Source organism: Oncorhynchus tshawytscha, linkage group LG11 (genome assembly GCF_018296145.1).
Source record: "Oncorhynchus tshawytscha isolate Ot180627B linkage group LG11, Otsh_v2.0, whole genome shotgun sequence".
Taxonomy (NCBI): domain Eukaryota; kingdom Metazoa; phylum Chordata; class Actinopteri; order Salmoniformes; family Salmonidae; genus Oncorhynchus; species Oncorhynchus tshawytscha.
The window spans coordinates 52769797-52794762 of record NC_056439.1 but is presented as its reverse complement, the minus strand read 5'-3'; the positions used below and the strand labels follow the sequence as shown (position 1 = coordinate 52794762).

The window sequence follows — 24966 nt, the reverse complement described above, 5'->3', positions numbered from 1 at the left end:
CACTACTTTAGACCAGAGCCCTATAAAGTGCACTACTTTTGACCAGAGCCCTATAAAGTGCACTACTTTAGACCAGAGCCCTATAAAGTGCACTACTTTAGACCAGAGCCCTATTCCCTATATAGTGCACTACTTTTGACCAGAGCCCTATTCCCTATATAGTGCACTACTTTAGACCAGAGCCCTATTCCCTATATAGTGCACTACTTTAGACCCAAGCCCTATTCCCTATATAGTGCACTACTTTAGACCAGAAGTCTATGGGCCCTACATAAGGAATAGGGTCCCTGGTCTAAAGTAGTGCACAATATAGGGAAATAAGGTGATATTTGAGACGGACAGATACTTACGTCCTCGATGTCTTTGTCGTTGAATTTGTAGTTACAAGCCTCTTTGATGGCCTGCTCCTTCTTATTGATCTCATCTAGAGTAGGAACCTGCATACTGGCGATGATCATCTGTAGACAGAGAGGAAAACCATCAAGAGACTCTGCTCTCCGACAGGGCCGACGTAACCCGGTATAACAGAACCCTGCTTCTCCACGAGACACTCATCCAAGATCCACAACATTCATCTTTCCCTGTCACTTTGAATATTCCCTCATCTATTGTTACAAATCTTGCTGTCTACCAGGAGGAGGAGTTCAAGCAACCATGCTCCTCTATCCACAATCAGCATGTTCCCTCTGGTACTTCAAGTCAACCATCCAACCAACCAGAAATCTCAATTTCCCACTTCCTCAAGTCAACCATCCAATCAGCATGCTCCTTCCAGTCAACTCACCGCCTCCTTCCACTTCATGAACTCGTTTTCTGTGAACTCCTGATTGGACACAAACTCCAGTCTGAAGACTCGGGTATCACCACCATGCCTAGAGGAGAGAGAGATTATAGGACAGGGCACAGAGAAACCGTCACAGACGAAGAGACAGAAATAGTGAAACAGGAAGAGAAAAGGAGGAGAGAAAAACAGGAAGAGAAAAGGAGGAGAGAAAGATAGGAGGAGGAGAAAGAAAGAGAAACAGGAAGAGGCGAGAGAGAAAAAACAGGAAGAGGCGAGAGAGAGAGAAACAGGAAGAGGCGAGAGAGAGAGAAACAGGAAGAGGCGAGAGAGAGAGAAACAGGAAGAGGCGAGAGAGAGAGAAACAGGAAGAGGCGAGAGAGAGAGAAACAGGAAGAGGCGAGAGAGAGAGAAACAGGAAGAGGCGAGAGAGAGAGAAACAGGAAGAGGCGAGAGAGAGAGAAACAGGAAGAGGCGAGAGAGAGAAACAGGAAGAGGAGAGAGAAAGAGAAACAGGAAGACGAGGTGGAGAGAAACAGGAAGAGGCGAGAGAGAGAAACAGGAAGAGGAGAGAAAGAGAGAAACAGGAAGACGAGGTGGAGAGAAACAGGAAGAGGCGAGAGAGAAACAGGAAGAGGAGAGAGAGAGAAACAGGAAGAGGAGAGAGAGAGAAACAGGAAGAAGAGAAGCCAAGGGTAGTAGCAGGTAAGAGGCGAGAGAAACAGGAAGAGGAGAGAGAGAGAGAAACAGGAAGAGGCGAGAGAGAGAGAAACAGGAAGAGGCGAGAGAAACAGGAAGAGAAAAGGAGGAGAGAAAGATAGGAGGAGGAGAAAGAAAGAGAAACAGGAAGAGGCGAGAGAGAAAAACAGGAAGAGGCGAGAGAGAGAGAAACAGGAAGAGGCGAGAGAGAGAGAAACAGGAAGAGGCGAGAGAGAGAGAAACAGGAAGAGGCGAGAGAGAGAGAAACAGGAAGAGGCGAGAGAGAGAGAGAAACAGGAAGAGGCGAGAGAGAGAGAAACAGGAAGAGGCGAGAGAGAGAGAAACAGGAAGAGGCGAGAGAGAGAGAAACAGGAAGAGGCGAGAGAGAGAGAAACAGGAAGAGGCGAGAGAGAGAGAAACAGGAAGAGGCGAGAGAGAGAGAAACAGGAAGAGGCGAGAGAGAGAAACAGGAAGAGGCGAGAGAGAGAAACAGGAAGAGGAGAGAAAGAGAGAAACAGGAAGACGAGGTGGAGAGAAACAGGAAGACGAGGTGGAGAGAAACAGGAAGAGGCGAGAGAGAGAAACAGGAAGAGGCGAGAGAGAGAAACAGGAAGAGGAGAGAGAGAGAAACAGGAAGAAGAGAAGCCAAGGGTAGTAGCAGGTAAGAGGCGAGAGAAACAGGAAGAGGCGAGAGAGAGAGAAACAGGAAGAGGCGAGAGAGAGAGAAACAGGAAGAGGCGAGAGAGAGAGAAACAGGAAGAGGCGAGAGAGAGAGAAACAGGAAGAGGCGAGAGAGAGAGAAACAGGAAGAGGCGAGAGAGAGAGAAACAGGAAGAGGCGAGAGAGAGAGAAACAGGAAGAGGCGAGAGAGAGAGAAACAGGAAGAGGCGAGAGAGAGAGAAACAGGAAGAGGAGAGCGAGAGAGAAACAGGAAGAGGAGAGCGAGAGAGAAACAGGAAGAGGAGAGCGAGAGAGAAACAGGAAGAGGAGAGCGAGAGAGAAACAGGAAGAGGAGAGCGAGAGAGAAACAGGAAGAGGCGAGCGAGAGAGAAACAGGAAGAGGCGAGCGAGAGAGAAACAGGAAGAGGCGAGCGAGAGAGAAACAGGAAGAGGCGAGCGAGAGAGAAACAGGAAGAGGCGAGAGAGAGAGAAACAGGAAGAGGCGAGAGAGAGAGAAACAGGAAGAGGCGAGAGAGAGAGAAACAGGAAGAGGAGAGCGAGAGAGAAACAGGAAGAGGAGAGAGAGAGAGAAACAGGAAGAGGCGAGAGAGAGAGAAACAGGAAGAGGAGAGCGAGAGAGAAACAGGAAGAGGCGAGAGAGAGAGAAACAGGAAGAGGCGAGAGAGAGAGAAACAGGAAGAGGCGAGAGAGAGAAACAGGAAGAGGCGAGAGAGAGAAACAGGAAGAGGCGAGAGAGAAACAGGAAGAGGCGAGAGAGAAACAGGAAGAGGCGAGAGAGAAACAGGAAGAGGCGAGAGAGAAACAGGAAGAGGCGAGAGAGAAACAGGAAGAGGCGAGAGAGAAACAGGAAGAGGCGAGAGAGAAACAGGAAGAGGCGAGAGAGAAACAGGAAGAGGCGAGAGAAACAGGAAGAGGAGAGAGAGAGAGAAACAGGAAGAGGAGAGAGAGAGAAACAGGAAGAGGAGGTGGAGAGAAACAGCTACTGCCAAGGGTAGTAGCAGGTAAGAGGCGAGTAGTTTTAAATGAAGGATGTCGTACTGTAACTGTAGTCCTTTGTTCGTCCGGGTCGTTCCCAACTGGTACACTTTAGCCGTCTCTACCACGTCAACTATTTCAGCCACCTTATCACAGGGAATTACAAGAAATACTCATAATTGAACATAGCTAACTGAAAATATCAGAGTTAAATAGGAATAAGTTTCCCAGACACGGAGATTCACCATTGAGCAGGATTTTCAGTCTAGGACCAGGTTTAAACATGCACTCAAGCTATTTTATTTATTTATTTTGAAATAACTTTTACTGTTGTAAGTAATATCCCACGAATTAATACAGTAATGTACACACACATAAGGGTAAAGGAAATGTGTTTTGACCAAAATAGTTTTTTTCCCCGTTTATTTTTTTGACACAATTGCAAACTTCAAGGAGTAGTAGGCCGGTGCCCTCTAATGTCATCAGCCTCCATCTTGCCTGAGGAACAAAAGAGGAGCAATAGAGAACTAACGAGGAAGCCTCCCCCCACCCCCATGCCATGTGGATACCTGGACCACCTATTGAGATGTGCCTTTTGTTCAGTAAATCAGGTGATAAATGAGGTGAAAAAGGAGAGTGGGGTAGGACTTTAATCTGTCTCAGGGGAAACTGCCCCAATAAATGCATCTGGTTACCCTGTAAACTGGTTTGCTACTAATCTGGGTCCAGGAAACAGCCCCAATAAATGCATCTGGTTACCCTGTAAACTGGTTTGCTACTAATCTGGGTCCAGGAAACTGCCCCAATAAATGCATCTGGTTACCCTGTAAACTGGTTTGCTACTAATCTGGGTCCAGGAAACTGCCCCAATAAATGCATCTGGTTACCCTGTAAACTGGTTTGCTACTAATCTGGGTCCAGGAAACAGCCCCAATAAATGCATCTGGTTACCCTGTAAACTGGTTTGCTACTAATCTGGGTCCAGGAAACTGCCCCAATAAATGCATCTGGTTACCCTGTAAACTGGTTTGCTACTAATCTGGGTCCAGGAAACTGCCCCAATAAATGCATCTGGTTACCCTGTAAACTGGTTTGCTACTAATCTGGGTCCAGGAAACAGCCCCAATAAATGCATCTGGTTACCCTGTAAACTGGTTTGCTACTACTGTTCCCGATGCCGATCCGTACGAAGCAGCCGCTGACGGTCTTCTGGAAGAACGGCATGTGACACCAGCGCTCCAGTTTGTGGCGGGACAGACGGACACGGTTCAGCTCGTCTGGCAGTGACACGGGCTGAGATTTTGGTGGCGTCTCCTCTTTCCTGGAAACATCCCGAGACAGAAAACATAGAAACACTGGTCACTGATCGTTGGTCAAGCAGAACGGTTTCAAATATATATATATATATTTCAAATTCAACATAAAGTAATTTAGACCTATTAAGGAACTACTAATTTGCAGTGTTTAACATTGAGCTCTAGTAACCAGGAACACTTTAATAAAAAGATCAACCCACAGCTGATGGATAGATACTCACTCTTCGTCTTCGGAATAAGATGAAGAGCGTGAACTGCGATCGCTCTTTACTGAGGATTTGTCTTCATCCTCCTCCTCTTCCTCCTCCTCGTCGTCAGAGTACACCTCGCTGGTCTTCAGGGGCTGCCGTTTCGCCAGGAGCTCCGCTGTCCAAATCCATTGTTTTTTTTGTCATTTAGCAGACAAATCAAACTGTATTTAAAGTACATTTCACAAACACATATTCTGTTCTCCCAACAGAGATCAAAGGTCTGCAACATTTTCACTTCCTCCCGTTGACCCAGTGCATAAATGCAAACTATTGACGACACGTATCGCTTGACGACAATGGAAATGCGAGGGACAAACACTACACAGCCAACAGACCTGTCCTCGTTTTCTTTTTCTCTCTCTCCGCTTTCAGTTCCTCCATGGCCTGAGACTTTTTATCCAGCTTCTCATCCCGTTTAGTTCTCCTCTCCTTGTTGTGGGACATAACCTACAGGAGAACGCAGGCACAACGTACCGGTTAAGGACTATGGAACACAATGTGGCGTGTTGTTTAAAAATATACAGCACATTGGGAAAGTATTCAAGTGGACGTTTTCCACATTTTGTTATGTTACACAGCCTAATTCTAAAATGGATTAAATCATTTTTATCCCTCATCAATCTACACACAATACCCAATAATGGCAAAGCGGAAACAGATTTTTAGAAATTATAGCAAATGTATTAAAAATATATATATATTTTATTTACATAAGTATTCAGACCTTTTGCTATGAGACTCTAAATTGAGCTCAGGTGCGTCCTGTTTCCATTGATTATCCTTGAGATGTTTCCACAACTTGGAGTCCATCTGTGGTAAATTCAATTGATTGGATATGATTTCGAAAGGCATTTACCTGTCTGTATAAAGTCCCACAGTTGACAGTGCATGTCAGAGCAAAAAAGCCATGAGGTTGAAAGATTTGTCCGTAGCGCTCCGAGACAGGATTGTGTCGAGGCACAGATCTGGGGAAGGGTACCAAAACATTTCTGCAGCATTGAAGGTCCCCAATAACACAGTGGCCTCCATCATTCTTAAATGGAAGAAGTTTGGAACCACCAAGACTCTTCCTAGAGCTGGCCGCCTGGTCAAACTGAGCAATCAGGGGAGAAGGGCCTTGGTCAGGGAGGTGACCAAGAACTCGATTGTCACTCTGACAGAGCTTCAGAGTTCCTCTGTGGAGATGGGAGAACCTTCCAGAAGGACAACCATCTCTGCAGCTCTCCACCAATCAGGCCTTTATGATGGAAGCCACTCCTCAGTAAAAGGCACATTACAGCCCGCTTGGAGTTTGCCAAACGGCACCTAGAGACTCTCAGACCATGAGAAACAAGATTCTCTGGTCTGATGAAACCAAGATTGAACTCCTTGGCCTGAATGCCAAGTATCATGTCTGGAGGAAACCTGGCACCATGATGGCAGCATCATCATGCTGTGGGGGATGGTTTTCAGTGGCAGGGACTGGGAGACTAGTCAGGATCGAGGGAAAGATGAACAGAGCAGAGTAAAGTACAGAGAGAGATCCTTGTTGAAAACCTGCTCCAGAGCACTCTGGACCTCAGACTGGGGCGAAGGTTCACCTTCCAACAGGCGAATGACCCTAAGCACACAGCCAAGACAAAGCAGGAGTGGCTTCGGGACAAGTCTCAGAATGTCTTTGAGTTGCCCAGCCTTGAACCCAATCGAACATCTCTGGAGAGACCTGAAAATAGCTGTGCAGCGATGCTCCCCATCCAACCTGACAGAGCTTAAGTGGATCTGCAGAGAAGAATGGAAGAAAGTCCCCAAATACAGGTGTGCCAACCTTGTAGCGTCATACCCAAGAAGAGTTGAGACTGTAATCGCTGCCAAAGGTGCTTCAACAAAGCACTGAGTAAAAGGTCTGAATAGTTATGTAAATGTGATATTTCTAAAAACCTGTTTTTGCTTGGTCATTATGGGGCATGGTGATGTCATTATGGGGCATGGTGATGTCATTATGGGGCATGGTGATGTCATTATGGGGCATGGTGATGTCATTATGGGGCATGATGATGTCATTATGGGGCATGATGATGTCATTATGGGGCATTATGGGGCATTATGATGTCATTATGGGGCATTATGATGTCATTATGGGCCATGGTGTGTAGATTGCTGAGAAACAAACAATGTAATCCATTTTAGAATAACGTAACAAAATGTGAAAAAAGTCAAGGGGTCTGAATACTTTCCAAATGCACTATACTTTCACACGTGCTGCTGCTACTCTGTTCTTTATTTTACTCTTATTATCATCTATCCTGATGCCTAGTCACTTTACCTTCATGTACATATCTACCTCTAATACCTTATTATCATCTATCCTGATGCCTAGTCACTTTACCCTGCCTTCATGTACATATCTACCTCTAATACCTTATTATAATCTATCCTGATGTCTAGTCACTTTACCCTGCCTTCACATACATATCTACCTCTAATACCTTATTATTATCTATCCTGATGTCTAGTCACTTTACCCTGCCTTCATGTACATATCTACCTCATATACCTTATTATTATCTATCCTGATGCCTAGTCACTTTACCTTCATGTACATATCTACCTCTAATACCTTATTATTATCTATCCTGATGTCTAGTCACCTTACCCTGCCTTCATGTACATATCTACCTCATATACCTTATTATTATCTATCCTGATGCCTAGTCACTTTACCTTCATGTACATATCTACCTCATATACCTTATTATTATCTATCCTGATGCCTAGTCACTTTACCTTCATGTACATATCTACCTCTAATACCTTATTATGATCTATCCTGATGTCTAGTCACTTTACCCTGCCTTCATGTACATATCTACCTCTAATACCTTATTATTATCTATCCTGATGTCTAGTCACTTTACCTTCATGTACATATCTACCTCATATACCTTATTATTATCTATCCTGATGTCTAGTCACTTTACCTTCATGTACATATCTACCTCATATACCTTATTATTATCTATCCTGATGTCTAGTCACTTTACCCTGCCTTCATGTACATATCTACCTCAAATACCTTATTATTATCTATCCTGATGTCTAGTCACTTTACCCTGCCTTCATGTACATATCTACCTCGATACGTCGTACTCCTGCACAAAGCGTCTTTAGAAAATGTTTCCAGAAGATAAACTCACCACCTGCAGGTCCTGATGAGTCCGGTCTTCATGATGACCGGCTGATCTCTCTCGCTTCTTCCGTTCTTCCTCGTCCTTCTTTTTCTTCTCCTCTTTCTCCTTCTTCTTCGCCGTCTTCAGTTTCTTTTTAATTTCAAATCTGATACAGAAGATGTTCGATTATGGAATATAAATAGCAATAAATCAAGATATACATACCAAGGGATAGTCATTCACTTAAAAAAATATTTTTTTCCCTGTTTTGTAAAATTATATATTTTTATTTTATTTAACTTGGCAAGTCGGTTAAGATTATATTCTTATTTACAATGACGGCCTACACCGGCCAAACCCGAGCGACGCTGGGCCAATTGTGCGCCGCCCTAAGGGACTCCCAATTACAGTTCCATTGGTGATAGAGCCTGGATTCGAACCAGGGTGTCTGTAGTGACGCCTCTAGCACTGAGATGCAGTGCCTTAGACCGCTGAACCAGGGTGTCTGTAGTGACGCCTCTAGCACTGAGATGCAGTGCCTTAGACCGCTGAACCAGGGTGTCTGTAGTGACGCCTCTAGCCCTGAGATGCAGTGCCTTAGACCGCTGAACCAGGGTGTCTGTAGTGACGCCTCTAGCACTGAGATGCAGTGCCTTAGACCGCTGAACCAGGGTGTCTGTAGTGACGCCTCTAGCACTGAGATGCAGTGCCTTAGACCGCTGAACCAGGGTGTCTGTAGTGACGCCTCTAGCACTGAGATGCAGTGCCTTAGACCGCTGAACCAGGGTGTCTGTAGTGACGCCTCTAGCACTGAGATTCAGTGCCTTAGACCACTGTGCCACTTGGGAGCCCTCTCACAATCTACTGATCAGGCAATTAGGACAATCACAGGGATTTATGACATGTCTTTGGTGTGTTATTCAGGACTTTCTTTTAGAAATTCTTCATATACAGTGTGTGTGTGTGTGTATATATATATATATATATATATATATATATATATATACACACACACACACACACACACACACACACACACACACACACACACACACTGAGCAAAAATATCAACGTAACATGCAACAATTTCAAAGATGTTACAGAGTTACAGCTCATATAAGAAAATCTGTCAATGGAAATGAATTCATTAGGCCCTAATCTGTGGATTTCACATGACATGGAACACAGATATGCATCTGTTGGTCACAGAAACCTTTAAACAAATAATTGTAGGGTCGTGGGTCAGAAAACCACTCAGTTTCTGATGTGACCAACATCATGCAGGTGGACATCTCCTTTTGAGTTGATTAGGTTATGAATTATGGCCTGTAGAATGTTGTCCTGTTCCTTTTGAATACGCTGTCATACACGTCGATCCAGAGCATCCCAAACATGCTCAATGGGTGACATGTCTGGTGAGTATGCAGGCCATGGAAGAACTGGGACATTTTCAGGATCCAGGAATTGTGTACAGATCCTTGCAACATAAAATATGATTTAATTTTTTTTTTTAAAACCTTTATTTAACTAAGAGAGTCAGTTAAGAACAAATTCTAATATTGATAATGACGACCAAACCCGGGCAGCGCCGGGCAAATTGTACAGCCTGGATTCGAACCACGGTGTCTGTAGTGATGCCACTAGCACCGAGATGCGGTGCCTTAGACCACTGCGCCACTCGAGAATCCCTAAAGGCGATGGTGGTGAATGAATAACAACAATTGGCCTCAGGATTTAGTCAAGGTATCTCTGTGCATTCTAATTGCCATTGATAAAATGCAATTATGTGCCAATTCTCAAACACAACATTGGCAGCAGCTTATGGTAAAGAAATGAACATTTAAAATGTTGTTTTTATATTTTTGTTGAGCACACACACCATCTCAGTCTCAACTCTCCCGCCCGACGACAGTCTCAACTTTCCCGCCCGACGACAGTCTCAACTCTCCCGCCCGACGACAGTCTCAACTCTCCCGCTCATCCTAGTCTTACCTTATATTCTTCATATGAATAAATGAACGCAGCTCTGTACTCAAAGGATCACTTTTGCTTCTTAGTCCAGGACTAGGCTAAAATTTGCATCCAGGAAACTGTCCCTTATAGTTCCAACTTCCTGAAGTAGTCTTACCTCCTCTTGAGCACCTCCCTCTTCTCTATCCTGTTGAAGAGCTCCTGCTCCCTCTCCTTCTCGGTCATCTGCTCCAGCCGAGCCCTGTCCTCCTCGTCTCCCATCAGGTCCTCTCCGTAGTCGTCCCTGAAGACATCGTCCTCCGACGAGGAGTCTGAGCTGGAGGCAGAGCTGTTGCTCTCGGAGTCAGACACCTCACCTGGAGGAAGAGACCATTACATAATAAGAAACCCCAAGAGATGTTTATCTCAATGTGTCTTTCTGTGATTCCACGTCGCCGATCACCTGGAAGAGACCATTACAGTTAGTTAGTCAGGAGTTAGTTAGCATTATTAGTTGGTAGATACGCAAGAATCAAAATGGTCAAATAAACCACTGGCAGCAATCAACAACTCTTGGGATCTATCTCAATTAGTCTTTCAAAGATTCCTTGCATCCCATCTCCTTCTCAAGTGTATATAGAATGAGAAGATCAAGGTTTCTCACCTCGGGTCATCCTCTCCAATGTGTTTTTAGAAGGAGCCAAGGAGAGAGGATGAGAAGTAGAGGAAAGATGGAGGGGGGAGCTCGGGGTTTCAGGACAACATACCTTCCTCGGGGCAGAACTGTCAGCTGAACTGTCTCCACCAGAACTACCGGACGATGCAGCTTTATGTGCCTTCTTCTTCGCTGCCTCTTTCTTCTTCTCTGTTGTTGTCGGTTTCCCTGGCTTAACTTTCTTCTTGACTTTAGGACCACCGGCGGTCCACTAAGTGAAAACAACATGCACAGAAAAATCAGTAAACACAATGTTGTCACGTGGAGCATCAAGGACTGTATAAAAATATAGTGATAATAACATGACTCTTTCATGCCACCTAGTGTAAGGGCTGGTTTCCTGGACCCAGGTCAAGCCTAGTCAGGGACTAAAACATTTTTCAAAAAAAAAAAGAAGATCCTCAGTTGAGCATGCTTCTTAGTACAGGAAACCAGCCCTAAGGAGATCAACATAGATATAGAGAGGAAATTCATACCTCATCGTCGCTGTCTGATGTCTCCGAGTCTGATGAGGCTGCAGGCTTACTGACTGGCTGGTCATCCTGTTGGTTATCCTGTTGGTCATCCGAGTCCACCCTCTTCCTCTTGGTGGCCAGAGACAGAAGCTCCTGGGGGCCACAGGGTGAGAGACAGAGGTGAGTGCCTGAACTCCTGATACAGTATATCAAACAGACAAAGTGGAGAAGCTGACATCCTATTATAAAAATAGGTGTTGTTAACAGTTAATATGGATTGAGACGGAAGCGCCTGGGTGCCACAGGGTGGGATACACAAGACAGAGGGGTAAGTTTAAAGTAATGGGCGATTGTGTCTGAAAAGGCTTTCACAGTGATAAGACAATGGGCAGGTAGAATAGTGGAGGAGCTTACATCCTGTACAACATATATATTTTCAATAGTTAATATGGATTGACTTATACAGGATGAATTCTGTATGGCCTGCTCAGAGGACAGCAGAACAGGTAAATGTTACATTTTTGTTGACTAAACCTTTACAGTATATTTAGAGGCTGTTGCATGTGTGGAAACATAGTAGTACTATAGTTTATCACTCACTCGCTTTTATTATGTTGTCTTATTTTACAGTGAGAAACTTAAATGATTCTATTTTAATATGGTGCTGTGTAAAAATATATATATATATATATGAGCCATCATTGGGTAATATACCTCCCTGTTGAAGCTTGTGTCAACGTTTAACTGCATGTTTACCAAAACTCTGTCGGAGTTCGGAGTTCCGGCGCCGACAGAGATGGCCGCCTCGCTTCGCGTTCCTAGGAAACTATGCAGTTTTTTGTTTTTTTACGTGTTATTTCTTACACTAGTACCCCAGGTCATCTTAGGTTTCTTTACATACAGCCGAGAAGAACTACTGAATATAAGATCAGCGTCAACTCACCATCAGTACGACCAAGAATATGTTTTTCGCGATGCGGATCCTGTGTTCTGCCTTACAACCAGTGTAACCGAGTGGATCACATGCAGCGACCAAAAAAAAAAAAAAACGACTCAGAAAAAGAGGGAAACGAAGCGGTCTTCTGGTCAGACTCCGGAGACGGGCACATCGTGCACCACTCCCTAGCATTCTTCTTGCCAATGTCCAGTCTCTTGACAACAAGGTTGATGAAATCCGAGCAAGGGTAGCATTCCAGAGGGACATCAGAGACTGTAACGTTCTTTGTTTCACGGAAACATGGCTCACTGGAGAGACGCAATCCGAAGCGGTGCAGCCAACGGGTTTCTCCACGCATCGCGCCGACAGAAACAAACATCTTTCTGGTAAGAAGAGGGGCGGGGGCGTATGTCTTATGACTAACGTGACATGGTGTGATGAAAGAAACATACAGGAACTCAAATCCTTCTGTTCACCTGATTTAGAATTCCTCACAATCAAATGTAGACCGCATTATCTACCAAGAGAATTCTCTTCGATTATAATCACAGCCGTATATATCCCCCCAAGCAGACACATCGATGGCTCTGAACGAACTTTATTTAACTCTCTGCAAACTGGAAACGATTTATCCGGAGGCTGCATTCATTGTAGCTGGGGATTTTAACAAGGCTAATCTGAAAACAAGACTCCCTAAATTTTATCAGCATATCGATTGCGCAACCAGGGGTGGAAAGACCCTGGATCATTGTTACTCTAACTTCTGCGACGCATATAAGGCCCTGCCCCGCCCCCTTTCGGAAAAGCTGACCACGACTCCATTTTGTTGATCCCTGCCTACAGACAGAAACTAAAACAAGAAGCTCCCACGCTGAGGTCTGTCCAACGCTGGTCCGACCAAGCTGACTCCACACTCCAAGACTGCTTCCATCACGTGGACTGGGAGATGTTTCGTATTGCGTCAGACAACAACATTGACGAATACGCTGATACGGTGTGCGAGTTCATTAGAACGTGCGTTGAAGATGTCGTTCCCATAGCAACGATTAAAACATTCCCTAACCAGAAACCGTGGATTGATGGCAGCATTCGTGTGAAACTGAAGGCACGAACCACTGCTTTTAATCAGGGCAAGGTGTCTGGTAACATGACTGAATACAAACAGTGCAGCTATTCCCTCCGCAAGGCTATCAAACAAGCTAAGCGCCAGTACAGAGACAAAGTAGAATCCCAATTCAACGGCTCAGACACAAGAGGTATGTGGCAGGGTCTACAGTCAATCACGGACTACAGGAAGAAACCCAGCCCAGTCACGGACCAGGATGTCTTGCTCCCAGGCAGACTAAATAACTTTTTGCCCGCTTTGAGGACAATACAGTGCCACTGACACGGCCTGCAACGGAAACATGCGGTCTCTCCTTCACTGCAGCCGAAGTGATTAAGACATTTAAACGTGTTAACCCTCGCAAGGCTGCAGGCCCAGACGGCATCCCCAGCCGCGCCCTCAGAGCATGCGCAGACCAGCTGGCCGGTGTGTTTACGGACATATTCAATCAATCCCTATACCAGTCTGCTGTTCCCACATGCTTCAAGAGGGCCACCATTGTTCCTGTTCCCAAGAAAGCTTAGGTAACTGAGCTAAACGACTACCGCCCGTAGCACTCACATCCGTCATCATGAAGTGCTTTGAGAGACTAGTCAAGGACCATATCACCTCCACCCTACCTGACACCCTTGACCCACTCCAATTTGCTTACCGCCCAAATAGGTCCACAGACGATGCAATCTCAACCACACTGCACACTGCCCTAACCCATCTGGACAAGAGGAATACCTATGTGAGAATGCTGTTCATCGACTACAGCTCGGCATTCAACACCATAGTACCCTCCAAGCTCGTCATCAAGCTCGAGACCCTGGGTCTCGACCCCGCCCTGTGCAACTGGGTACTGGACTTCCTGACGGGCCACCCCCAGGTGGTGAGGGTAGGCAACAACATCTCCTCCCCGCTGATCCTCAACACTGGGGCCCCACAAGGGTGCGTTCTGAGCCCTCTCCTGTACTCCCTGTTCACCCACGACTGCGTGGCCATGCACGCCTCCAACTCAATCATCAAGTTTGCGGACGACACAACAGTGGTAGGCTTGATTACCAACAACGACGAGACGGCCTACAGGGAGGAGGTGAGGGCCCTCGGAGTGTGGTGTCAGGAAAATAACCTCACACTCAACGTCAACAAAACTAAGGAGATGATTGTGGACTTCAGGAAACAGCAGAGGGAACACCCCCCATCCACATCGATGGAACAGTAGTGGAGAGGGTAGCAAGTTTTAAGTTCCTCGGCATACACATCACAGACAAACTGAATTGGTCCACTCACACAGACAGCATTGTGAGGAAGGCGCAGCAGCGCCTCTTCAACCTCAGGAGGCTGAAGAAATTCGGCTTGTCACCAAAAGCACTCACAAACTTCTACAGATGCACAATCGAGAGCATCCTGGCGGGCTGTATCACCGCCTGGTATGGCAACTGCACCGCCCTCAACCGTAAGGCTCTCCAGAGGGTAGTGAGGTCTGCACAACGCATCACCGGGGGCAAACTACCTGCCCTCCAGGACTCCTACACCACCCGATGCTACAGGAAGGCCATAAAGATCATCAAGGACATCAACCACCCGAGCCACTGCCTGTTCACCCCGCTGCCATCCAGAAGGCGAGGTCAGTACAGGTGCATCAAAGCTGGGACCGAGAGACTGAAAAACAGCTTCTATCTCAAGGCCATCAGACTGTTAAACAGCCACCACTAACATTGAGTGGCTACTGCCAACACACTGTCAATGACACTGACTCTACTCCAGCCACTTTAATCATGGGAATTGATGGGAAATGATGTAAATATATCACTAGCCACTCTAAACAATGCTACCTTATATAATGTTACTTACCCTACATTGTTCATCTCATATGCATACGTTGATACTGTACTCTATATCATCGACTGCATCCTTATGTAATACATGTATCACTAGCCACTTTAACTATGCCACTTGGTTTACATACTTATCTCATATGTATATACTGTACTCGATATCATCTACTGTATCTTGCCTATGCTGCTCTGTACCATCACTCATTCATATATCCTTATGTACATATTCTTTATCCCCTTACACTGTGTATGACAGTAGTTTTTTTTGGAATTGTTAGTTAGATTACTTGCTCGTTATTACTGCATTGTCAGAACTAGAAGCACAAGCATTTCGCTACACTCGCATTAACATCTGCTAACCATGTGTATGTGACAAATAAAATTTGATTTGATTTGATTTGAAACAAAAAATCAACAGGCCGAATTGTTGCTAGCTACCTAACTAAATTACTATCAGGAGGTATAATAGCAAAGATAGCAAATTACCACCTTCACTGCTACATGTAAGGCTATGCTAAATCTACGATTGACATGTCTTTATAGCAACACCACTGGCTGTACAGAAACGGGACAGTCTATCGGACGCTAGCTGGTTAGCTAACATTAGCTAACTGTGTGTCAACATTTAACTTCAGCTGCGCCCCTTCGGGTCATGCAGAAAGATTGCGTTATAAATCCGTAGGTCACTGTATTATTTGATTAGCAAATTATCACAGATTATTGTCGTTGCCACATGATACTATAAACTGGAATTGAATAAAGCCAATAAAACGTCAGGCCTATAGCGCGGTGTTTTCCTCCAAAACTCCTAGGCACAGCTAACATTACCTAGGTTGTCAACACCGAGCGGAAAAACCCCCCCACATAGAAACCTCCTTACTTGATCTAAATTATCATCACTGGCGCTGTCTTCAGAGTCAGAGTCGATAACGACTCGACCTTTCCGTTTCTTTACATTCACCATGATTAAAGCTTTATGTTTCGTCTGTGGTGGCTGTTGAACTAAAACTCCGCAGTCCTCCACAACGGGCCGATATACAACTGAACATTGTCGCAACGACTAGAGAACAAGCGGAACTGAAAATCACCGGCAGTGATTTCAGGTAGGACTTTTATCTGGACGGAACACAACCTTGGATCGGTACGCTTCCGTATTAAAAAATAAAAAAAAAATCATAATTACACATTTATAAAAAATCGGTTAGAGATTATACTGATTTGTATTATACGCTACAAAGTGAAGAACACAATGCTGTTTACTTAAGGTCTGTTAGTAAATAAATTCGTGAGACCGATCCAACCGGTAACAAGTTCAGTTGTCAGTCACCGGGTAAGTAACGTTAACGACAGAAAAAAAACATTGCATTTCCTGCTATCAAAATGAGTTGATTGATATTGTACATTCTGTTATTCACTTAGCTTGTCTTCATATGACTATTAACCAGAACCTGGATGTCCTGTTACAGACTGTTGATGTGGTCATCTAGCTAATGGCTTAGTCCAAAATTTCACTAAAGGAGCCAAACGTTACTCCTTAGTCCAATGTTACATGTTTTGTATAAAGGGCGAATTGACTCTGTAAACCAAAACAGCCAAGTACTCATCTACATGTGTTGAAACAAATCCCTATACTTTAATATCACATCAAAATAATTTCTCAAACGCAAAATACACTTTTAATGTCAACAGTTTTAACCGGTCAACACAGTTGCAGCAGACAGTACCTTTTTTTAAAGTAACACGTTTGTGGCGTACCTAGCACAGGTTGTCCACTCTGTCTTCCGTCTGTTTTCCCGTAAACAAGCGCTGTAACATGGAGATATGGCCATGTGGGAATCCTAACCCTATAAACGGTGTGTATCAATTTAATTTATTTCTTGCCGATATGAAATATAAGGTCCTTATGCTTCCAAAACAGTACCGCAAGAAATCAGTGTTTTAATGTTCAGACTGAGCGTCGCGGCACAACAAAGCATACCTTTTTACAGAAGATGCTTTCGTCATCGACTTTTGTGTAATGGAACTGAGTGAGATGATCAAGGGATACCTATGGCAATGAACATGATAATGCCCTGGCTGTGACATTGTACTTGCTCCTCTTGACAGTCAATCCTTAACGACCACTTTTGTCTCTCCCCCCAACAGTAAGGCAAGAAACCAGGATTACTTTTTATGGCAGTGTCAAGAGCTACACATTTCACCCCAGCAGTGAGATTTCTTGGATCCTGCTACAAACAGAGACTCTTGACCCCACACCTGTCTGTGGGATGGAGGGCTATCTCTGGAGGAGAGTACAGACGGCCAGGCCAGACACAGGACAACACCCCCATATGGAAGAAGTTGGACTTCAATAAAGGTGTGGAGGGGATACGAAAGCATTTTACTCTGCTGAAGAATGAGTTTCTGGGCCGCTGGACAGGGCCAGAGGGAAAGCCACTGATCGAACATATCCTGGAACAGACCAGGGTGATCTGGGAGTTCAGAGGGCCAGAGAGCCTGGAGCAGTGGACAGTGTCTTCAGACCAAGAGATCGGCGGGAGGAGTGAGGCCTATCTGAAGCTAGGCAGAAACAACACTACATGTCTGATGTATGGGACCCTCTGTTCTGCTCCCCCCAGGGACGGAGAGACACGATATAGTGGATACTGCACTCTACGTTCCAAACCGCCCATGGTTAGTACTGATGTTGTCTTAACTTAGCCCAGGTGCCAGTCCGTTTCTGCCCTCTTGCCAATGAGTTGGCATGATTATACAAACACCGGTACTTGGGCTAGTCTTTCCTCCCCAGTAAGATTAAACGGCTGCCAAACATTGAGCACGTCCTTCCATCAGTTCCATGACTCATCCCTGGGAAGCATGGCCATGCGAGATGTTAACCCCCCCCCAAAATAACATGTTTTCTCTAGGGTTCGTTTGACAGTAAGAAGCATCACGATTGGTCCAGCTTCAACACCCTGCACCTGCGTATCCGTGGTGATGGGCGGCCATGGATGATTAACGTTGGTGCGGAGACCTACTTCTCACACCAGAAGGACGACATGTACAGTTACTTCCTGTACACACGGGGAGGACCTTACTGGCAAGATGTCAAGGTACAGCTTAGCCAGGGACACTTTCAGTTGCAAATGCCATGAAATAGAGACGTTATGATTCCATAGTCTACATATTAGAGGCATGTTTCGTTTTATTACAGACCATTTCCATCTGAACGGTGCGTTCTACTGAACGCGTTCCCAGTCTCCCTTGCTTGGTTTTGGATTTTCGTTTAGGGAAACTGTCTTCAATTGTTTGCGTCTCACACAGCACATAGGAAATGAGCAAGGCTATCACCGTGTGATCTTAGTTGTGACTACTATGGGACATGACCGAGGCTATCGCTGTGTGATCTTAGTTGTGACTACTATGGGACATGACCGAGGCTATCACCGTGTGATCTTAGTTGTGACTACTATGGGACATGACCGAGGCTATCGCTGTGTGATCTTAGTTGTGACTACTATGGGACATGACCGAGGCTATCACCGTGTGATCTTAGTTGTGACTACTATGGGACATGACCGAGGCTATCGCTGTGTGATCTTAGTTGTGACTACTATGGGACATGACCGAGGCTATCAGTGTGATCTTAGTTGTGACTACTATGGGACATGACCGAGGCTATCGCTGTGTGATCTTAGTTGTGACTACTATGGGACATGACCGAGGCTATCGCCGTGTGTCTTAGTTGTGACTACTATGGGACATGACCGAGGCTATCACCGTGTGATCTTAGTTGTGACTACTATGGGACATGACCGAGGCTATCGCTGTGTGATCTTAGTTGTGACTACTATGGGACATGACCGAGGCTATCGCTGTGTGATTTTAGTTAGTCCAGAAGTATTTGGGTGCTAACATTTGATTGCACATTTACAGATTCCATTCTCAAAATTCTTCCTCTCTAGTCGCGGGAGGGTACAAGATGATCAGCATCCTCTCTGGTTGGACAAAGTAAGAAAAATTATACTAAGTACTACATAGTACTCAGACAAGGGTAAAATGATGATTCACTTGCTAGGTTTTTGCAACTCTTAATGTCCGTTTTGTGCTCCTAGGTTAACACCATAGGAATAACATTGGGTGATAAGGCAGACGGTCCATTTCAACTGGAGATTGATTTTGTTGCCGTGTGTAGCGACCGTGCACACACAGAGGAGTTTGCATATGAGGTATACAAGAGGAACCCTGAAGTCTGAAGACAACAAGCACCAAGTCCCAAAAAATAAGAAGAAAAAAAGTCTGCTTCAGGAAATGCCAAATTTACTACATGTATTTACAATTCTGGAAAAAGTACAACACCTTATACGCACTGTAAAACATGTGAATTACAGATGACCAAAATATTTAACATGTTAATGTGAACAATAAAGTACATAACATTGTAATAGTGAAGTTGTTTGAGGAACTACAGAGTAAAATTGAACAATCATAACAGGTTAGAAGAGTACAGAGGACAGCCGCAGTAAAAACAGGCTCTAATCTTTACAGAAGAGTGGGGGGGAATGACAATAATTAGGTCATGACGAGGCCTCGTCTGGCTCCAAGCATGTTCACTTTCTTCTGCTTCCTGTCTTCAGTCTGTTTTGTCCTCCTTTCCTCCCTTGAATAAAAATAAATATGGAAATCAATACAGCCATTCGGAAAGAGAACAAGTTTCATGACACACTCAATTAGTTCCCTTGGACTTTTTTCATTGAGTAATCAATTAACGATTGACAAAAGCTGGGAATTCGATTACTCAAATTCCCCCTCCGCTTTTAACTTTTTTGTTCCCAACACTCACCTTGTCTGAACCGGGTGCTGTTTGTAGTTCTTCTGGTGTGAAAAAACAATCTGAGACTGGTCAGCTGTGTTCTCCTTGGTCTCTCCATAAGGCTTCAGCTTCCCTACAAACACGATAAACCGGGGCATTATTGACCAGACACCGATAAACCGGGGCATTATTGACCAGACACCGATAAACCGGGCATTATTGACTTACCCTTGTGAGGCTTGTAGGTGAGAGGCTTAGAGAGACTGGCCTTCAGATCAAAGTTGGCCTTGTTGGTTCCAGGAGTGTTAGAAAGAACACTGGTGTTTGCATTGAACACAAATGCTGTTCCTTATTAAAAAATAAAAGGAAAAATACCAAAGAAAACAGGAAGTAATCAATTCAGTTGTAATGCATAGATAATGCAAAGTAAAGACTACATAGAAATGAAATTTAACGTGATCTAGATTTAGAGAAGACGTTACCTGAGGAAACAGAAGGCTTGTTGACTTCACGTTTCCCGACAACTTTAGTCTCTTTCCCAGGAGTGACGAGCTCCACACGGGTTGACGCGCGCGCTGGTGTCTTGACCATGGACCTCTTGTGCTCATTATCCTGAGTAGCCTGAGAGAACCTTTACACAAACCAACAGTTGGACTTAATCTATAACATTTCATTCTAGAAAACGGTCACCTTTGAACAAAAGCTAGTGAGTTAACTTCTATTTTTCAGCAACTCATCATGGTGTGAAGTTCATCACAAGAGGTTTAACCAAGAAGTTTCAGCAGCACTGTAAAGTACTTTGTACTAACTAAATCAGACCAATGTTTTTAAAAAGACTCACCGAACATTGATCCTGCAAGTGGACAGGACTGTGGGTCTGAATGGAACAACAGTGTCCTGAGGGGAGTTGGTGCCAGAGACCCAGGTCTGTCTGCGTTTGTCTGTAGCTGGCTTACTGGCTGAGAGTCTACTTTTATCAGTGGCAGATTTGATGGCTGAGACCCGGGTCTGTCTGCGTTTGTCTGTAGCTGGCTTACTGGCTGAGTGTCTACTTTTATCAGTGGCAGATTTGATGCCTGAGAATCGGGTCTGTCTGCGTTGGTCTGTGGCAGGTCTCTGGGATGCTGGGCTGAACAGGGAGGCACAGCTCGACATCTGGAAAACACATCAATGACTGATCACACCAAGCAACAATTGAATAGGAACCAATTAAGAAGCTGAAAAAGATTCAACATGTACTGCTTACCCCTGGGGTTTTCCCTTCAGTCGGGTGAGAAAGAGTCTTATCGGAGAGAACCTAAAGAATATAAAAAGACAATATATAATTAACCATTTGATAAATTAGCTATGCTATTTTGTAATTAATAGTTCCTTGGGCTTATTTGAGATTGAACATCAAACCCCCACCTTGACCACAACACAAACACCACCTCTATTTATACACTGCTCAAAAAAATAAAGGGAACACTTAAACAACACAATGTAACTCCAAGTCAATCACACTTCTGTGAAATCAAACTGTCCACTTAGGAAGCAACACTGATTGACAATACATTTCACATGCTGTTGTGCAAATGGAATAGACAACAGGTGGATATTATAGGCAATTAGCAAGACAGCCCCAATAAAGGAGTGGTTCTGCAGGTGGTGACCACAGACCACTTCTCAGTTCCTATGCTTCCTGGCTGATGTTTTGGTCACTTTTGAATGCTGGCGGTGCTTTCACTCTAGTGGTAGCATGAGACGGAGTCTACAACCCACACAAGTGGCTCAGGTAGTGCAGCTCATCCAGGATCGAACATCAATGCGAGCTGTGGCAAGAAGGTTTGCTGTGTCTGTCAGCGTAGTGTCCAGAGCATGGAGGCGCTACCAGGAGACAGGCCAGTACAGCAAGAGACGTGGAGGAGGCCGTAGGAGGGCAACAACCCAGTAGCAGGACCGCTACTTCCGCCTTTGTGCAAGGAGGTGCACTGCCAGAGCTCTGCAAAATGACCTCCAGCAGGCCACAAATGTGCATATGTCTGCTCAAACGGTCAGAAACAGACTCCATGAGGGTGGTATGAGGGCCCGACGTCCACAGGTGGGGGTTGTGCTTACAGCCCAACACCGTGCAGGACATTTGGCATTTTCCAGAGAACACCAAGATTGGCAAATTCGCCACTGGCGCCCTGTGCTCTTCACAGATGAAAGCAGGTTCACACTGAGCACGTGACAGAGTCTGGAGACGCCGTGGAGAACGTTCTGCTGCCTGCAACATCCTCCAGCATGACCGGTTTGGCGGTGGGTCAGTCATGGTGTGGGGTGGCATTTCTTTGGGGGGCCGCACCTCCATGTGCTCGCCAGAGGTAGCCTGACTGCCATTAGGTACCGGGATAAGAATATTTCATTCATTCAGATCTAGGATGTGTTATTTTAGTGTTCCCTTTATTTTTTTTGAGCAGTGTAGTTCAACTCTGACCCTGCGAGGTCCAAAGACCGCTGGTTTTCTGTTCTACCTGATAATTAAAATTGCACCCACCTGGTGTCCCAGGTCTAAATTAGTCCCGGATTTTAAAAAACACAGTGGAACTGGCTTTGAGGTCCAGAGTTGAGGGATATAGTTCATTACCTTCAGTTCCTTCACGGAACTTCTGAACAAATCAACTTGCTTGGTCTTCCTTTCCACGTACGAATCGATTGACTCCATCCTCTTGAAATGTGCCTCGTGGAGCTTTCTGAAGTCTACAATAGAAAGGGTGTAAATAATATATATATTTTTTTTCTCTCTCCCCCAGGTCAGAATTTTCACTACTTATCTTGAGGCTTAATGTGTTCCCAGACAGACATTGTTTCAAGCAAGGACCTAAAAAAATGTTTTATCTTGAATGTTTTAGATCCTGTAGCTACAGAACATATGATTCAGATGACTAACTTGGTGTCGTAGGCTTCAGCATCGACTTAGTCCTCTTCAGGAGCCCCTCGTGGCGAGGGATCTTTCCTACTGGCTTCACCACCTTCTGTCCATCTCCTATGCAAAGCAATATGAGAATGGGATCAATAAACATTTTAATTTAAAAATTTTTTTTAGTAAATTTAGCAGATGTTCTTATCCAGGGTGACTTACAGGAGCAATTAGGGTTAAGTGCCTGGCTCAAGGACAGAAAGATTTTTTTTACCTAGTCGACTCTGGTATTCGAACCACCAACCTCTTGGTTACTGGCCCAATGCGCTTAACTGCTAGGCTACCTGCCACCCTAATGATGTTACTGAAACCAGAGTTGATCCTCTACATAGCACTTCCACGTCCACAAGACTAACCTCTCTCAAAAGTCACTGCTGGGGCTGCATCTTTGTGGCCAGGTTCGGGCTGTGTCTGAACATTGGTTTTCTGTGACTCCTCCACTGGTGCTGCCACCCCAGAATCCTTAGCGGCAGACGTTTTCCTTCTCTTAACACTCCCTTGGCCGATTCTGGGTTCAACCAGCTTCTCAAAGATCTAGATCAAAAACACCATAGTTCGGTTTCTCAAACAGAGCAAACACATATCCTTTCTTAACATAAAGACCACTGTCGGGGCACACACCTCTTCCTCATCTTCAGGCTCTTTCCTCTTCTTCGGTCGCCCTCTACCGCGACGTTTGGTAACAAACTCCTGAGCTTGTTGTTTTAGGAAAGGCTCATCGTCAACCTGTGAAGAACTGTTGACTTCCTGGGTTGAGTTGATGTCATCCTGTGCAGCGATGCCAGTCTCATCTCCCTGCTAAATACACAACCAGAGGTTATAAAATTATAATGCAAACATAGCTAGTTATAACCACACAGAAAGAAAGTTAAGGAGAAATCGGTGTACCTTGCAGATCGCGTAGAAGTGTAATAAGTTGCGGTTTTTAAATGTCAAGTGCACAAATTACAGTGAAATGCCTTTCTTGCAAAGAAGTTCTTCTCCCAACAATGCAGTAATCAATATCAATTTACACCTGTATTTAACTAGGCAAGCCGGTGAAGAACAAATTCTTATTGACAAAGACAGCCTACCCCGGCCAAACCCAGAAGACACGGGGCCAATTGTGCTCTGCCCTATGGTACTCCCAATCACGGCCCGGATGTGATACAGCCTGGATTCAAACAAGGGACTGTAGTGACACCTTTTGCACTGAGATGCAGAACCGTAGATACCTTAGACCGCTGCGCCACTCGGGAGCCCTATGCAGTAATCAATGTAGTAGTATAAAGTATATGCATAGTCACTTTACCTCTACCTACATGTAAATGTTAACCTCAACTAATCTGTGCCCCCACACATTGACTCTGTACCTGTACCCATTGTATATAGACTTGTTACTGTTATTTTATTGTTGCTCTTAAAATTAAGTCATTTTTCTATTTTCTTGTTTACTTCCAAGTTTATTTAGTAAATACCTTTACACATCTGCATTGTTGGTTAAAAGGCTTGTAAGTATGTTGTATTAGGCGCATGTGACCAATTAAAATTGTGATTTTTAATGAAAAATAGAACAAAAACGAGAGAGAAAATAAAAAAAGATAATTTGAACAGAAGTTGGAGGGAGATTCAAGCCAGAACTTAACGTACCTCCACTGCAACATCTCCCTGCTGCTGGAAATGCTCCTTGAGCACCTTCAGAAGCTTATCAGCCTTAAAAAACACACACACACACACACACACACACACACACACACACACACACACATAAAACACAAAATTAGCTTGGTTATACACTGCAAAACAACGTGATGGATAATATAGTAAGTTAACTAGCTGTTAGTTGGGTAACGTTAGCGTTAGCTAACCCACCAACAACCCAATACAGTTACTGTTTACGACTTATTGTACCTTCAGTTTTGAGGTTTTGAGCCCAATCTCCTTCGCAAGACTGCGTAATTCGGCATACTTCATGGAATCCAATTCCATTTTTTTTCTTCTCCGTGTTTTACCTAAAAAAACCAAAAACAAATTTAGTTTGTCGCTTGAACACGTTTTATCTAATCCGCTCCGACTCACAGACAATTTATTTTGTCGCGCCTGACGGTTAAAATGCTCAGGTTCAAAAAACTGGAGTATAAGACATTTGATTGGCTGGCGGATGTACACGGAAGTACCTCGCAACCAATCAAAACTTATTTCTATTAGCACCTTCGTTCTCCACTAGATGGCAGCAAAAACACGGAATAAAACAACCGAAAAAGACACTTAATAAAATAGATGTTTTGGGTCAGAAATTGAAATAACGTGACATTTTAAATAAAATAATAGAAACATGTATGATTTCGAGTCATTTCAATACTGCGATACAAATGACCAAAGCCTGGAGAATGAGTCAGTTAACCAAGCCATTGTCGGGC

General features: G+C 44.5%; 3 protein-coding genes across 7 annotated transcripts in view; 1 reads left to right on the top strand and 2 right to left on the bottom strand.

The window, feature by feature from the left end:
• The window catches only part of LOC112262246 (RNA polymerase-associated protein RTF1 homolog), a 28614-nt gene extending 12704 nt beyond the window's left edge, over nt 1-15910 (bottom strand). The window contains exons 1-11 of the mRNA XM_042330330.1: nt 15715-15910; nt 10991-11122; nt 10568-10725; nt 9978-10178; nt 7877-8015; nt 5039-5150; nt 4674-4818; nt 4280-4457; nt 3200-3282; nt 785-872; nt 351-458 (exon numbers count right to left, since the gene is read on the bottom strand). Of these exons, the coding sequence (XP_042186264.1) occupies nt 351-458; nt 785-872; nt 3200-3282; nt 4280-4457; nt 4674-4818; nt 5039-5150; nt 7877-8015; nt 9978-10178; nt 10568-10725; nt 10991-11122; nt 15715-15798 (1428 nt within the window). The 5' untranslated portion in view covers nt 15799-15910. The remainder of the gene's footprint in view (nt 1-350; nt 459-784; nt 873-3199; nt 3283-4279; nt 4458-4673; nt 4819-5038; nt 5151-7876; nt 8016-9977; nt 10179-10567; nt 10726-10990; nt 11123-15714) is intronic.
• A 24-nt stretch (nt 15911-15934) lies between these two features.
• ndufaf1 (NADH:ubiquinone oxidoreductase complex assembly factor 1) lies at nt 15935-19258 on the top strand. Of its 3 annotated transcripts, none has more exons than XM_042330327.1 (5): nt 15935-16164; nt 16980-17507; nt 17741-17926; nt 18750-18824; nt 18929-19258. In XM_042330327.1, the coding sequence occupies exons 2-5, from the start codon at nt 17007-17009 to the stop codon at nt 19067-19069; spliced, it is 903 nt and encodes a 300-aa protein (XP_042186261.1). In that variant the 5' UTR covers nt 15935-16164; nt 16980-17006; the 3' UTR covers nt 19070-19258. The 3 variants fall into 3 exon arrangements, with proteins under 3 accessions (XP_042186261.1, XP_042186263.1, XP_042186262.1); XM_042330329.1 differs by having other exon boundaries at nt 18779-18824; nt 18929-19089; XM_042330328.1 differs by lacking the exon at nt 15935-16164 and adding an exon at nt 16361-16687.
• On the bottom strand, nt 19117-24720 carry nusap1 (nucleolar and spindle associated protein 1). Of its 3 annotated transcripts, none has more exons than XM_042330325.1 (12): nt 24458-24720; nt 24197-24259; nt 23189-23362; nt 22924-23101; nt 22538-22633; nt 22235-22347; nt 20873-20923; nt 20468-20781; nt 20109-20257; nt 19855-19974; nt 19657-19759; nt 19117-19473 (listed from the first exon to the last, which is right to left on the bottom strand). In XM_042330325.1, the coding sequence occupies exons 1-12, from the start codon at nt 24533-24535 to the stop codon at nt 19386-19388; spliced, it is 1527 nt and encodes a 508-aa protein (XP_042186259.1). In that variant the 5' UTR covers nt 24536-24720; the 3' UTR covers nt 19117-19385. The 3 variants fall into 3 exon arrangements, with proteins under 3 accessions (XP_042186259.1, XP_042186260.1, XP_042186258.1); XM_042330326.1 differs by having other exon boundaries at nt 19855-19968; nt 23189-23365; nt 24458-24719; XM_042330324.1 differs by having other exon boundaries at nt 23189-23365; nt 24458-24716.
• Nucleotides 24721-24966: the final 246 nt, after the last annotated feature.